The 14,395-nt window shown below is 39.7% G+C and overlaps 1 protein-coding gene across 3 annotated transcripts in view; it reads left to right on the forward strand.

Moving 5' to 3' along the window:
- The window catches only part of prrc2c (proline-rich coiled-coil 2C), a 67,613-nt gene that overhangs the window by 14,703 nt on the left and 38,515 nt on the right, over nucleotides 1–14,395 (forward strand). For all 3 annotated transcript variants that reach the window (XM_052098189.1, XM_052098191.1, XM_052098190.1), the window contains exons 2-5: nucleotides 1,037–1,206; nucleotides 11,453–11,630; nucleotides 12,308–12,420; nucleotides 12,902–13,027. In XM_052098189.1, coding sequence (XP_051954149.1) covers nucleotides 1,092–1,206; nucleotides 11,453–11,630; nucleotides 12,308–12,420; nucleotides 12,902–13,027 — 532 coding nt within the window. In that variant the 5' untranslated portion in view covers nucleotides 1,037–1,091. The remainder of the gene's footprint in view (nucleotides 1–1,036; nucleotides 1,207–11,452; nucleotides 11,631–12,307; nucleotides 12,421–12,901; nucleotides 13,028–14,395) is intronic.

The following is a 14,395-nucleotide window of genomic DNA, read 5'->3' on the forward strand; positions in this document are numbered from 1 at the left end:
GCAATTTAAGGGCATGACCTCAAATAAGTCTTCTGTTTGGAGGACTCTGGATGTTAATTTATTTGTAAAAATTGCGAAACAAGTATTAAGGCTATTAAGTCATAGACACTGTATTTTTGGGGTCTTGTTCGCTCACATGCACTCTTGTCTGTGTCTCATTGTTTCCTAGCAATGGCTCCTGGTGAACCTAACAGGAAACATACAGCTTGAAACACTCAGTATGTTTACACAAGAATATTACACACTTAAAAAGTCTGATTTTAGTCTGACAAAAACAAAAGTTAATCTTTTAAATGTCATGTTAACACTTAAGACAAAAATCTAATTAGTCAGACTTTTTTGAATCTGGACAAACAGACTTTGATAGTGCAATTGTAGCTTGGCTTGGTTCAGCATGTATGTATAGCTGTTACAGTGCTTCCCCAATAGCAGCTGCAAATTATGAGCGATACTGCAGAAATTTCACTTGGTTCATTAATAATCTTGATACAACGTAAAAGCTAGGTTTGTTTGTGTAGGGTTGACTGACATCAACTGGAAAATAATGGCACTTTATACATGCCCTGTTACTTGAAAAACCATGAACAATACTGCAAGATGGCCACCCAGGCTACATTAAATACAGGTTATGTTTTTCAATGTGTTGGGTCGCCACTTGATGTCAGTGTAAAATCTGGGTGGAGAACCACTGTGATTCAGTAGTGTAGATAGTTGTTATACATGTATGTCCTGTTAAATTTAGTTTTATTATCTAATCTATATGTATTTGTTTTTTATTTTTAAATAATGCAACCTAAATTGCGGGCTCGTGGATATGCACAACAGCATCGCTGCTGGAAAAAAATATTTTAAAGTTAACAGAATCCAGACAGACAGATCAAGACTGTAGCTCGACGATGCAAAAAGTCCTGCAGTTGCCTGATTATAAATGTGCATGTAAAAGTACTGATTGAAGACAGTATATAGTATATAGAAGAAAATGCTTAATGGTTTCCTCTTTGCTCACACAGTCTTTTGATATTTGTCTTTTTCCAAGGGGCTGGCTCTGAGGGGTGTGGCTGCAGGACTAGACTCAATGAGTTTCCAGCGAAATGTCAGAGAAGTCAGGGCAGAGCACCAAGGCAAAGGATGGCAAGACCAAGTATGCAACCCTTAGCCTATTCAACACTTACAAGGGCAAGTCTCTGGAGACCCAGAAAACACCAGGTGAGAAACTTGACCGTCCTTACAAAAAAGGTTGTTGATGAGTTGAATTGCTTTCCAAAGTGTGAGCTTGGTGATGCTATATTTGAGTGAATCTCTTGACACCTGCTAAGAACATGTCCAGGTCATGTTTCATGACAATCATAAGAAATAAGTTATTATTAGACAAGACATTATTAGATCTAACACATTATTTTCATAACAAATATATTATATATTATCCACATTGTATAGTATTTGTTTTACTTGAATTGTTAGAATTTCATTTATGCTAATTTTAACCCTTTCGCACGTGAGTTTTTCCTGTACATTTCATGTAAATATACTGCACTATGGTCACAAGAATCACAAATAATAGGCTGAACAAAACAACTCCAGTTGAATGTTTGGATGCATAATGATCATGAAATTGCATGGGTAGGGTGCCATGAAAATTATATCGAAATAAAATCGTAATGGTCTTCATGTAGGCTTAATTTTGTTTTTGTAATCTTTTCTCCTTTTGATTTTGGGGTGGCATGTGACCTGGATATTTTTGTTCGATCCACCCATTTAAATTAGTGGTCCAATTGAGATAATTTGTCCTCTGACAGTCCACTCACTGTTAAAATAAGAAATGTTGATTAGAGGAGAGTCTCAACTGATGGACTAGGGTAGAGCTGCAACTAACATCATTTTGCTAATTGATTCATCTTTTGATTATTTCTTCAATTAATCAAATAACAATTTCCTGTATTTTATTAAAATGTTATTTTTTAAGAAACAGAAATTATAAAGGACGTAAAGATTTGGTTTGGTTTGGTTTGGTTTACTGTACTAAACGATTCTATACTCTCACAAAACTTTGAACAAAGCCTGAATAGTGGTGCAGGAGCCCAATGTATTTGTTCAGATTTCTTTTCTTTTTTTTTCTGCTTTAAAAGTGTCTAAGTCGTAGAGATTCCAAACTTGATAGGATAGTTCCAAATCGCCCCCATTACTCAGGCACCCACACACCCATCCTTCAGACACTAGGTGGCACTATAATAAGCACCTTTGCATTTGTGTTCATAACTTTGGGGCCGTAAGGGCTAGAATCAAAATCAAATTTCATTTCAGTCTATAATTTTTTCTGGCATTTTTAATTTTTGGAAAAACCTACTTTATAGAACTCCTCCATGACCGTTAGTCCAATCGGCATGAAATTTGGTAAGCATCATCTGCAAACCCCCCTTGCAAAAAGTTATTTAAAAAATTCAATACGTAAAATCTTTCCAAAGATATTAACGATAAAATCCCTTCGGTTAAGCGTGATGTGAGTAATTGATCAATATATATACTCCACACAACAAGAAATGTCTTCAATGAGTACAAAGTTAATTCTGAAATATTATGCAATTCAGCCACTCCTTGTAAATCAGACAAATAAATGATTACATTGACAGCCTTTTTTATTCTTAATTTCTCCTTTGGAAGAATAGATTCTGTTTGTCAGATTTGGATAAAAGCATCTGCTTGATGAAGAAAGGCAATAACAGGGTTCGCACAAGGTCCTTAAAGTGCTTGAATTTAGCTTTTCGAAATTTAATGTCTGGAAAACTTGGAATGTTGGCTTGTTTTGTGGAAAAGTGCTTAAAAGTGCTTGAAATGAAAAATGGAACGTGTTTACGATTTGTTAAAAATTATAAAGTAATTAAAGTTTATAATGATATTTGTAATATTCCCTGCATGCAGGACACAAACCGCCCTTGATTGGAAGGGCTGTGTGACTGACAGTACAGCTGCCTTCTAGCTAGTGTTGTCACGGTACCAGAATTTCAGTAGTCTGTACCAGTATCAGTGAAATTTCACGGTACTCAATACCATTTTCGGTACCAAAGCAAAACACAAAAACAGGTTACTAAACAACAGTTTTAATAACAAAGTTAACAAAACATTAGCAGCAGAACTAAGAACAGAAATATGCCATTGAGCAACACTTTAATTAAAATATATAATTTTTTAATTATAACAAAACTGAACAATGTATGCTTCAAGTATTTTTGAACACTTATATTAGATTTGCTTCAACTTTTACTTTAAGTTTTTACCAAGTACTAAAAAACAAAACCTAAATAAACAAGCATACAATAGAATGAATAAAAAACAATTTCCAAACTAATGTGCAAAGTGCTCTCTTATTAATAAAGCTGCATTTTGCCATTTTTGTTCATGATAAGAAATGCATATGGACATATAGACAGATATTATGATTAAGTTCTAATCTAGCTGCATTAAGCGTGTGTGCTCGAGGGATGAGTGTCCCCGAGGCAGAGTCTCTATCAGCCGGGTGCAATTTCAATCTCTCCCCCTTAGATCGGGACATTCGCCAGTTTCTGAGTTTAAAGTTATTAACATGAACTGCTTCTGTATTATTTTAACTTTAATAAAGCTATAACGCATTAAATTTTACTGCATTTAAGATGTAACGCCGGGATGTTTCCTTTAAAGAGCTCCGCCTCCGCTTATTCCACAACGGTACATGCTTCTGAATGTACTTTTTTTTTTTTTTATAATTCCCTAATACTTTGGGATCTACATAAAATAAACTGTGAAAGTTTAGAGAGCATCTGGACTGATCTGTGTAATTCGTCCTCCATCAGGCGTGAACTTCTGCCCTCACGCGTCATCGTTACAGTTTAATGTGATTTCATGTTACGTTAAATGAGATCAAACAACTATCAGACAACGAACATTTTTCTCGTCAATTTTTTTTATATGACTATGTCGATAATGTCGACTAAACGTTTTGGCCCTAATGCAAATGATAATGTGTTTTTAACACTAGAACTACCACGGCGGTCATTTTGACCGTTTTTAAATTTTGCAATGTAATAACTTTGTTGAAATAAAACCCATATGACCATGACTTTTCTTAAATGTGTGTATTTTATTCTAACATTGTTATTTTATTAAAATTTCAAAACAAAAAAAAGAGTTCAGAGTGTTTCTACCTTGAATGGCCATAACGGTCATTTTGACCGCATGCATTCCAGCATTTGTTACGTAAAGGAACAAAGGGCGCTGTTCACCACGGAGGTGCTGAGACGTGACAATGCAAAGCTTACAGTCTATTAGTGCAAAAGAAGGAAAGCACTGTCCACACAGCTGTTGCCATCACAAGTGGCCAAAAGGCCAAACCAGGGACAGTCACATACTATCAAATCAAATCAAATCAAATCACTTTATTGTCACACTACCATGTACACAAGTGCAACAGTAGGTGAAATTCTTGTGTGCAGTTCCGAGCAACATAGCAGTCATGACAGTGGCTGAGACATATACCAATTACAATAAACAACATACTTACACAAAACAATTTACATATCAAATGTACACATACTTACACAAAACAATTTACAAATCAGATGTACACATACTTACACAACACAATAATTATATACAATGCAGAATATAGAACAGAATATACAATACAATACAATAAGTGGGAGTATATGAAATATATATGTGTATATATATATATATAGCAGTTGTATTGAGGAGAATATGTTGACAGTCCAGTGTGAGATTATAGATTAATAAAGTGCAGTGCTAATTATTGATCCTGATAGATCAAGAGTTCAACAGTCTGATTGCTTGGGGAAAAAGCTATCATGTAGTCGGCTGGTGCGGGTCCTGATGCTCGCGATACCGCCTGCCTGATGGTAGCAGTGAGAACAGCCCATGACTTGGGTGACTGGAGTCTCTGATGATCCTCCGAGCTTTTTCACACACCGCCTGGTGTATATGTCCTGGAGGGAGGAAGCTCACCTCCGATGATGTTCCTGGCAGTTCGCACCACCCTTTGCAGGGCTTTGCAGTTGTACTGCGGTGCTATTGCCGTACCAGGCGGTGATGCAGCCAGTCAGGATGCTCTCTACAGTACTAGTGTAGAACCGTGTGAGGATGTGGTGGTTCATTCCAAACTTCCTCAGCCGTCTCAGGAAGAAGAGGCTGGTGAGCCTTCTTCACAACGGCCTCAGTGTGGACCGGACCATGTGAGTTCCTCAGTAATGTGGACACCGAGGAACTTGAAGCTGCTGACTCTCTCCACGGTGCTCCATTGATGGTGATGGGGCTGTGTTCTCCGTCTTTCTTCCTGAAGTCCACAACAAGCTCCTTGGTTTTACTGGCGTTGAGGGAGAGGTTGTGCTCCTGACACCAGCGTGTCAGAGTGTGCACCTCCTCTCTGTAGGCTCTTTCATCATTGTCAGTGATCAGACCTACCACCGTCGTATCGTCAGCAAACTTAATGATGGCATTGGAGCTATGTGTTGCCACACAGTCATGTGTGTACAGGGAATACAGGAGTGGGCTGAGAACACAGCCCTGCAGGGCTCCAGTGTTGAGGGTCAGTGATGAGGAGGTGTTGCTGCCCATTCTAACCACCTGGCGTCTGCCTGACAGGAAATCCAGGATCCAGCTGCACAGCGAGCTGTTTAAGCCCAGAGCCGGAGTTTCTCATCAAGCTTGGAGGGCACTATGGTGTTGAATGCTGAGCTGTAGTCTACAAACAGCATTCTCACATATGTGTTCCTTTTTTCCAGGTGGGAGAGAGCAGTGTGTATTGTAGATGCAATGGCATCATCAGTGGAGCGGTTGTTGCGGTAGGCAAACTGCAATGGGTCCAAAGAGGGGGCAGAACAGAGCAGATGTGATCTCTGATTAACCTCTCGAAGCATTTGCTGATGATGGGGTCAGAGCAACAGGGCGCCAGTCATTTAAGCATGTGATTATAGCTTGCTTCGGTACAGGCACAATGGTTGATGTTTTGAAGCATGTGGGGACTACAGACAGGGAGAGGGACAGATTGAAAATGTCCGTAAAAACACCAGCCAGTTGATTCGCGCGCGCTCTGATGGCCGCGGCCGGAATGCCGTCTGGACCCGCGGCTTTACGGATGTTCACCCGTCGGAATGATCGGGTTACATCCACAACAGAGGCGGAGAGTGAATCAACCTCTGTAGCGTCAGCAGCGAGTGCTCTCTCCGCGAGGCGGTGTTACTGTCCTCAAAGCGAGCATAAAATGTATTAAGTTAGATCCGGGAGAGATGCAGCGGTGTTCATGGCGGAGACTTTATTCCGCTTGTAGTCCGTGATTGTGTTAATTCCTGCCACATACTTCTAGAGTCAGTGGTGTTGAACTGGCCTTCAAGCTTGTGCCTGTACTGGCGTTTAGCTGCACTGATAGTGTTACGGAGGGCATAACTGGCTTGTTCACGCTCCTCCGTGTTAGGAGAATTAAAGCGGAGGTCCGCGCGGTGAGTGCAGCGCGAACATCGCCGTTAACCCATGGTTTCTGGTTGGGGTATATCCGTATAGTTTTGGTGGAACAGCGTCCTCACGCACTTCCTGATGAAACACGTTACGCTGTCAGCGTAAACCTCGATGTCGTCATCAGAAGCGGACGGAACATCTCCCAGTCAGCGTGATCAAAACAGTCTTGTAGCGCAGAGTCTGATTGGTCCGACCAGCACTGGATCGTTCTGAGGGTGGGTGCTTCCTGTTTCAGTTTCTGCCTGTAAGCGGGCAGAAGCAGAACGGAAGAATGGTCCGATTTGCCAAATGGGGGCGGGGGAGGGATTTGTAGCCTTCCGGAAGGGAGAGTAACAATGATCCAAAACCCGGTCCCTCGTGTGTTGAACTTTATGTGTTGGTGGTATTTTGGGGCGATTGCTTTGAAGTTGGCTTTGTTAAAGTCCCGGCAACAATGAGCGCAGCCTCAGGGTGCTGCGGTTTCCTGCTCACTTATACACCCATACAGTTCCCTGAGTGCCCGGTCTGTGTCGAAACTGCGGGGGATGTACACAGCTGTGATGATAACCGCTGTGAATTCCCTCGGCAGCCAGAATGGTCGACACAGAAGCATGAGATATTCCAGATCAGGAGAGCAAAAGACTTGATGAAATATGCGTTCCTCTGATCACACCATGATTTGTTGATCATAAAACATACACCACCACCTCTGCTTTTACCAGAGGTCTTTCAGCTCTGTCCGCTCGGTGCACGGAAAAGCCCGTGATTTCGATGGCGAGTCTGGAATCTCCGTGAGACAGCCAGGTTTCTGTAAGGCACATAGCGCAGCAGTCCCTCGTCTCGTTGGAAAGAGATCCGGCTCTCAGCTCGCAGAGTTTGTTGTCCAGAGACTGAACATTTGCCAGTAGTATACTGGGTAGCGGGGTCGATTTGCACGACGTCTTACTCTGATGAGAACGCCGGCTCGTTTTCCTCTTTTCCTTCTGCGTTTCACGGCCGAGCAGCACAGACAAAGGGCTCCACCGGCGTGTTTGTAAACAGCGGGTCGGCATTAAGGAATTTGAAGTCCGGTTTTCGATGTGTGATTGTAGAACTAATGTCCAAAAGCGTTTGTCTGTCAGTAAACAATAAGGCAGACAACATCCAAGACAAAAAAACAAAGAACTGTAAACAAAACAAACAATAAACCGCAGTGTTGTAACGGAGCTCGCAACGCAGCAGCCATACTCGGCGCCATCTTGAGTCCAAGTACAACAGAACCAAGTTCGGAGTAGATGTGCAAGATCAAATGGCGAGGAAATACTATGTGAAAGCACCCACATGTAGGTGGCCAGTGGCTGTGTTTTATAATATCCTTGACCTGGCTGCGATAAATGCTTCCATCATGTTCAAGAAATGCACAAATGAGAGAATGTCACGGAGGAACTTCATAATGCGACTGGCAAATGAACTTCGCTACGGCCATATGAGAAAAGCCACACAGCTGATGTGTGAGGACCCTGGCAAGGACAGCTGATGATGGAGGAGGGAAGGCAGTGTCAAGTGTGGAGAAACTGCAAGAAAAACAAAACTAAGGACTCTTGTGACAAATGTCAAATGTCAAAAGGTAGATTGTGGGAGCTGCACATGGAAGGTAGAGAGTACCTGTGTTGACTGAGTAATCGATCCACAAGCCTCAGTGAATGATGTGTGGTGTTTGCCCCCAAAACAACCAGATGCCTTGTTCAAGTGAGCCCACTTTTACGAGAATTCGTTCATAATGATCTTACAGCGTACTATTTTCATTATAGTTTTACTGCATTATATTTTTGATCACAGTAAAATAAATATTGCTTTCTAAATCAGTTTGTTTTCCCACAGTTTAGCAAATGTTCATATTCTTTATTAACCGTTTTGGCCATTTTGGGTTAGGCCTATATGTGTTTCAATACATGTCAAAGGTTTTTACTATGCATTGAAATACACTTTGGTGATGTTTTTATAAGCTATTGTATTGATTTATATTCTATTTTCTTTGTAAAATAAAAACAATCAAATTTGTATCTGTAATAAGCTATAATAGCAAGTTCTGTGGTTGTCGATGAACTAATACATTTTCACATTCATTAGAATTTTAATTTCGTGTCCTGGTGTTTATTATTACTATAACAGATTCATTTATTCATGGTTTTTGATTCCAGTGGTGGCTGCATAGGATTGTTTCCGATTCGTGTTGTCCAAACATTTCCAATAACTCCAGAGCATTGTAAAGTCAACATGTTTTGAAAAAAGATAGATGTAATAATTTCCTAAATTCACAACATGTTTTTATCTAACGAAATATTCTGCCTCAATCCATGTTTGTTGGCGTTTAGACTTTCAAAAACATTTTCACTGTGGTGAAAACTTGCTGGACACAAAGTGAGGCACGCACCTTCCGGGCCAGTCTAGCAGCTAATATATATATATTTGTATAGTCTAGCACTATATATTAAAAACAATATCGTATTATGTAGGCCTATCTGCGTTCGCTTGGCACTCCGTGCTCCATTTAATCCATATTATACTATTTTATTCAAATTGAGGATTTTGTTCGAGGATTTAATTATTTTTTAGGGTGATAATGTCATAGAATATGACGACAGACATTAGAAGCTTCATTCTAAAACCTCAATAGAAGATTCGAATGTAAATATGACATGAAAAAAATGACATTTGGTACAGTCTAGTACGAACGATCAGAATGACCACTATGGCCATTCTAGTAGTTATAGAATTCCGTTAGTTCTAGTGTTAAACTCACCTGCTTTAGGTGCTTGAATTAATCCGGGTGTATGTCTTTCATGTGCTTTATTAAGTTTGATGTGTTTCCTCCTTTCGTCAGAAAATTGCGAAGCAGCATTCACAAATAGGTTTTGCTGATCTATGATGTTTCCCTAACCTATGAATTTCCAAACCTGGCTTTTTCCACTTTTATTTTCGACAAGATTCAGTTGAGACTCCGCAGCAACTTTGCTTGTCGTCATCTTTTGCTTGTTGTGAGCGTTCGAAAGTTCCCGACTCTGCATGGGTACCGGGTAGACCTCCAGAAATTCTGGTATCGTAAATACTTTTTTGTTTGAGTACCAGTTTGGTACCGGAGTACCGGTATTTTTGACAACACTACTTAGCCACACCCTAGGAACCATTTAGAGATCCCTAGCAACCAGATCCTTTTGACTTCGATTCAAAAAGGCTGAAAGTGATATCTTTGGATCAGAATGTCCTAGAGAAATGTCAGTCGGCTTGTTTTACTTGGATGAGCATTCAGACTTCAGGTATCATCTTAGAAACTACTTAGCCATGTCCTAGCAACCATTTAGAGCTCCCTAGCAACCAAACCGCATTGACTTCCATTCAAAATGCTTAGATGGGGATTTCAGGATTAGAATGTCATAGAGACATGTGGTTTCATTGATTGGACTCAGGGTAGCAAGGAGTCTTTTTAGTATCACCTTAGTAACTGCGTAGCAACCAGATGGGGTTACCTTAGCAACCATGTTGCAAATCACATATCTCTGCACCAGAATATCATAGAAAATTCTGGTTTCTTTTGTTTGACACACGGAAGCAAAGCAGCCTTTTGAGTGTCACCTTGGTAACTACCTAGCAACCAGATTGGGTTACCCTAGCAACCATGTAATAAATAACATATCTGTACCACAGAAAATCAAAGACATTTCCAGTTTGTTTCATTTGACTGTGGGTAGGAAGGTGCCTTTTGAGTGTCACAATTTGTATTATTTGGCATCCACTGGATCATTTCTGTCAATTCTAATTTTTTTGGTTATTTCTTCACATGTGATTGGACCCCGAAGATTGTCGCTTGCGGCTATATTTATTATTACTTTCAGGACATATGCAAAACAGTTCCTTTACTTGTAAAAATTAAAAGGTACTGTTTATTAGAGTAAAATGGGCCATCAGGGATGGAGTGGGATAAAAAATAATCAGCTCAGCATAGGGCATCCAGTAAAATAACTGCCATAGTATAAATTTACTGATGAAATCAAACATTACATTTTAAACTATCAGCACTATCAAATATCAAGACCCTTAACATTATTATACATTATGTTCAGTATTATATACAGTTTAACATAGTATAATCATCTGCAAACACAGTGCAGATTCACTCGTGTGCTGAAAAGTCTCATTCTGGTGCTCAATTACATGCATGATGAGAAACAATCTGAAACACTTCAAAATCCGGCACACATGACATCCATGAAAGCTGCACGATTGATTACATTCAACTGAAAGCACGGTATGATGTTGCACTCTCGTTTGCTCAGTAAATTTAAGGGAGACTTCATGTGGTAAAACAAACAGTTTTGCGAAATACCTGGAAATACATGCCTGATTTTTAATTCATAACATGTATTCATTAGAAAACATTGAAAATAACTGTAAATTGTAAGTTATGCACTAGAGAGAAACAACTCTTAAGCGCATCAAACAACCGCTCCACATTAAATTGTATGCTAACTATGAATTTTGAACTGTTGATAAAGTGCTCTTGTGTGCAGTTATCTTGGGTCATGTTTATTCCGCTTCATTTTTCAAATGCGTTTCATCATTCAACACATTTTCACTGGGCTGTAAAGTGACATCACTGGTGAAGCTTCTCTGTGCTGGCTGCATTTATCCTATTAATCAATAATGAATTTCGTTGTCTGTTATTTTCATTATCGATAATTATCAATTGTGTCAATTAGTGGTTGCAACCCTAGACTACAGTCTTTCACCGTCATTCATTGACCCCCAACCAGCATCCTGGCTGGATCAAATAAGCAGCCTTTGTCTCCTCAGTCACCCCCATGCATTTCCTAGGGGTTTAAGGAGAGAGAGCAAATGCACATTTGTTATGACATCACTTCTGTTGTTTTGAGTATGTGCTTTTTTAAATATCATTGACATTTTTGGCATAAACATACATTTGTTTTCTTCCTCCAAGTTGCTGCCAGACATGGGCTCCAAAGTCTGGGCAAAGTCGCGGTCAGTCGACGCATGCCCCCTCCAGCCAATCTGCCCAGCCTAAAAGCTGAGAACAAAGGCAACGACCCCAACGTCAGCATTGTACCCAAGGACGGTAGTGGGTGGGCCTCCAGACAAGATCAGCCAGGAGACGAACGGTAAAGCATATTCCCTCCCCCCTCTAGTAATCACAAAAGATTAGAAGTCATGGAAATTTCATATTCCAAAGATGTGGGAACCCTGCTTTTGCCTCTTTTCCACAATATTAGAGGACAATCATCTGCAATCACCTGTTCTAAACTTACTTGACTTATATTGCTTATAAGAATAAACAAGTCTTGTATTTCCACAATTTATTGGCCATTTCACTAGCTTTTCTAGCAAATGACTAGTCAGCATCTAAGCACTTAGACTTTGGAAGGCCTTGTACAGATTTGACCAATATACCAGCATCTCCATTGTTGATGCTTCATTTTGGATTCATTGTATAATACATTTATTTTATTGACTTGGTGCCACTTTTGTTAAAATAATGTGTTGATGGATCAGAGTTGTAGTGCCTGTTGTGAGAACAGGTTTGTGAGTTCTAACATGAATTACTAACATATTCCTTCATACCTCTTCAGGATATTTTTATTGACTTTTAAAAATACTGCAGTACCACTTACAGTTTCCTCCATGATTGTTTTCCCTTTTCCGTGTATTATTTTTTACTAATTGTTTTGCATGTATCAATTGTTTGATAACTTGTAATTGTTACCTGTATTTGCAATGAAATAAACTTTGAAGCTGATATGACAATTAAATCCAATGCAAATAAACTCTATGATTGTAGGCAGCAAGAGACCCCTCCACCACAGCCAAAACCATCTGTGCCCCAGACCACTGATGCCCCTCTGGGAGGCAGCCGCTCCTGGGCCAACAGCAAACAGTCTGGGCAGCTGGACGGTACACCTTTTCTTCTCTAAACCACCTCATAATTCTTAAACTATACCCTCTGATGTTCATTCATGTTTTATTGTGCAAGGAGTCGGAGAGAGAGCGTTGTGCCCTACTCAGTTTGAATTGGCAGCTACCGCAATTGTCACGTGCAGCATGAATTTATTTGAAAGCTGAGACTAAAATAGTGTTTCCCCAAAAATTACCAACTTAAAAAAAGTCACATTTGTGGATATGTAGTTTATGTCGTTTATATGCAATTTGGAACAAAAGACAACTATTTTTGTGATCTTTATGAAAGACAGTCCTTTGTAATTATGATCTGTGTGCTCTGATGGCATCATCATATGATTATCGCATTATCCAACAACTTGGTGCATTTTTCACTTTTACTCCATATCTTGCAGCCCTTATTGTGCAGCAGAGTTGTCATACCTTTATTGCAATTGCTCAAGTGAAGAACTCATGACAAGTGGTTCTGCATGTGTAGGATCTCCTCGCATGAGCAGTCAGTTCCATCAGGAGTTTCCAAGTCTGCAGGCTGCAGGTGAGGTGGAGAAATCAGATGACCAGGAAGATGAGCCCTATGGACCGGGCCCCAGCCTCAGACCTCAGAGTAAGAGCATCATTCTCCAGTCCTTACAATACCATCTTGGATGCAAATGCTTTTTTTTTTTTTCTTGGTACTTGATTACTTGATGATCATGTAAATACATAGTAGTGTTTTTATAATAATATTAGTAGACTTGTCAGAGGAGATGCCATATTTAATTTGACATAAATGAAAACCAAGCTGTGGAATGGGTCAGTAGGACAAACTCCATAAATAGTACTTCTATACCTTACAGATAGGGTTGCAGATTTCATGCATTTTCCTTAACCAATATTTGAACACGTTAACAATCTATAATCCGTTAATCATTAATAATTAATAAGATACAAAACTTACATCTTTATCTAATTATTTATTTCAAGAATAATAGCGACACTTTAGTTATGCGAAAAAATTCAAAGCACAAACTATTTAAAAAACCTAAATAATAAAACTCTCGCTCGAAACGGCTGCTCATTTACGCCTGTCCTAATTCAACAAATGGTGCCACCAAAAAACAATGTCAAATGGGGCACAACTACTGCCATTTCTAGACTAGCAAAGTCAGACCAAACCCATTTTTTAATAAACAAAGTGCTGTATAAAAGGAAAATTAAAAAGACCTCTCCACAATAAACTGAAATCCTACAGGTTTGCATTTAAGAAAATTAACATATGTACATGGGCAGGAGTGAGTTGTGAGCACGGCAAAATACTCTTAAACTCACCACAACATATTCAAGACCAAGGCCTTCTGGATTTTATTTAGAAAAATGAGAATATCTACGTGTTCAGGGGTGAGAATACCTAGAATGCACAAATATTGCCTGGCCAACTTGGCCAGCCTCGGGGATGTGATAGTCTGGTTCAGTGTAGTTCAGTAACTAACGAAATCCCTCACCGTCTACCACACTTATAGGCATCATGTCCTTTTCCACCATAAAGCATAGCCTCAGAGTTATTAGCTCTGCACACACATCACTACAGCCTCTTTTAGCTAACATCGACTTGATTGCTTGGGAGGACAGTGTTCCGCTGTCGACATGCACTGCAACCGTGGGGTGTCGACTTCAGGTTTTACAACAATGACGTTGTACTGGAGCTGTATTTAAATATGGTGTTGCAATATTTACATTGAGCATTGTCCTCTTTTACAGTGTAATGCTCCCACGCTGTACTGCGTTTTGCCCCTTCATCTTGCCTCACCGTTTATTGACTGCTTCTTTCTTTGTTGCGCGCCAGTAGTTTTTCTCAACTGCAAATGTGAAGTACGCCCTCGTGTGGTATTAAAATTAACATAGGCTATGTATGCTCTGGAGAAATGGTACATAAAACATACATTGTCGGTTAATGCATTTTTAATCGGTTAAATTCTTAACAGCATTTAACCGA

The sequence above is a fragment of the Xyrauchen texanus genome, chromosome 30 (assembly GCF_025860055.1).
Source record: "Xyrauchen texanus isolate HMW12.3.18 chromosome 30, RBS_HiC_50CHRs, whole genome shotgun sequence".
NCBI classification, from domain to species: Eukaryota; Metazoa; Chordata; class Actinopteri; order Cypriniformes; family Catostomidae; genus Xyrauchen; species Xyrauchen texanus.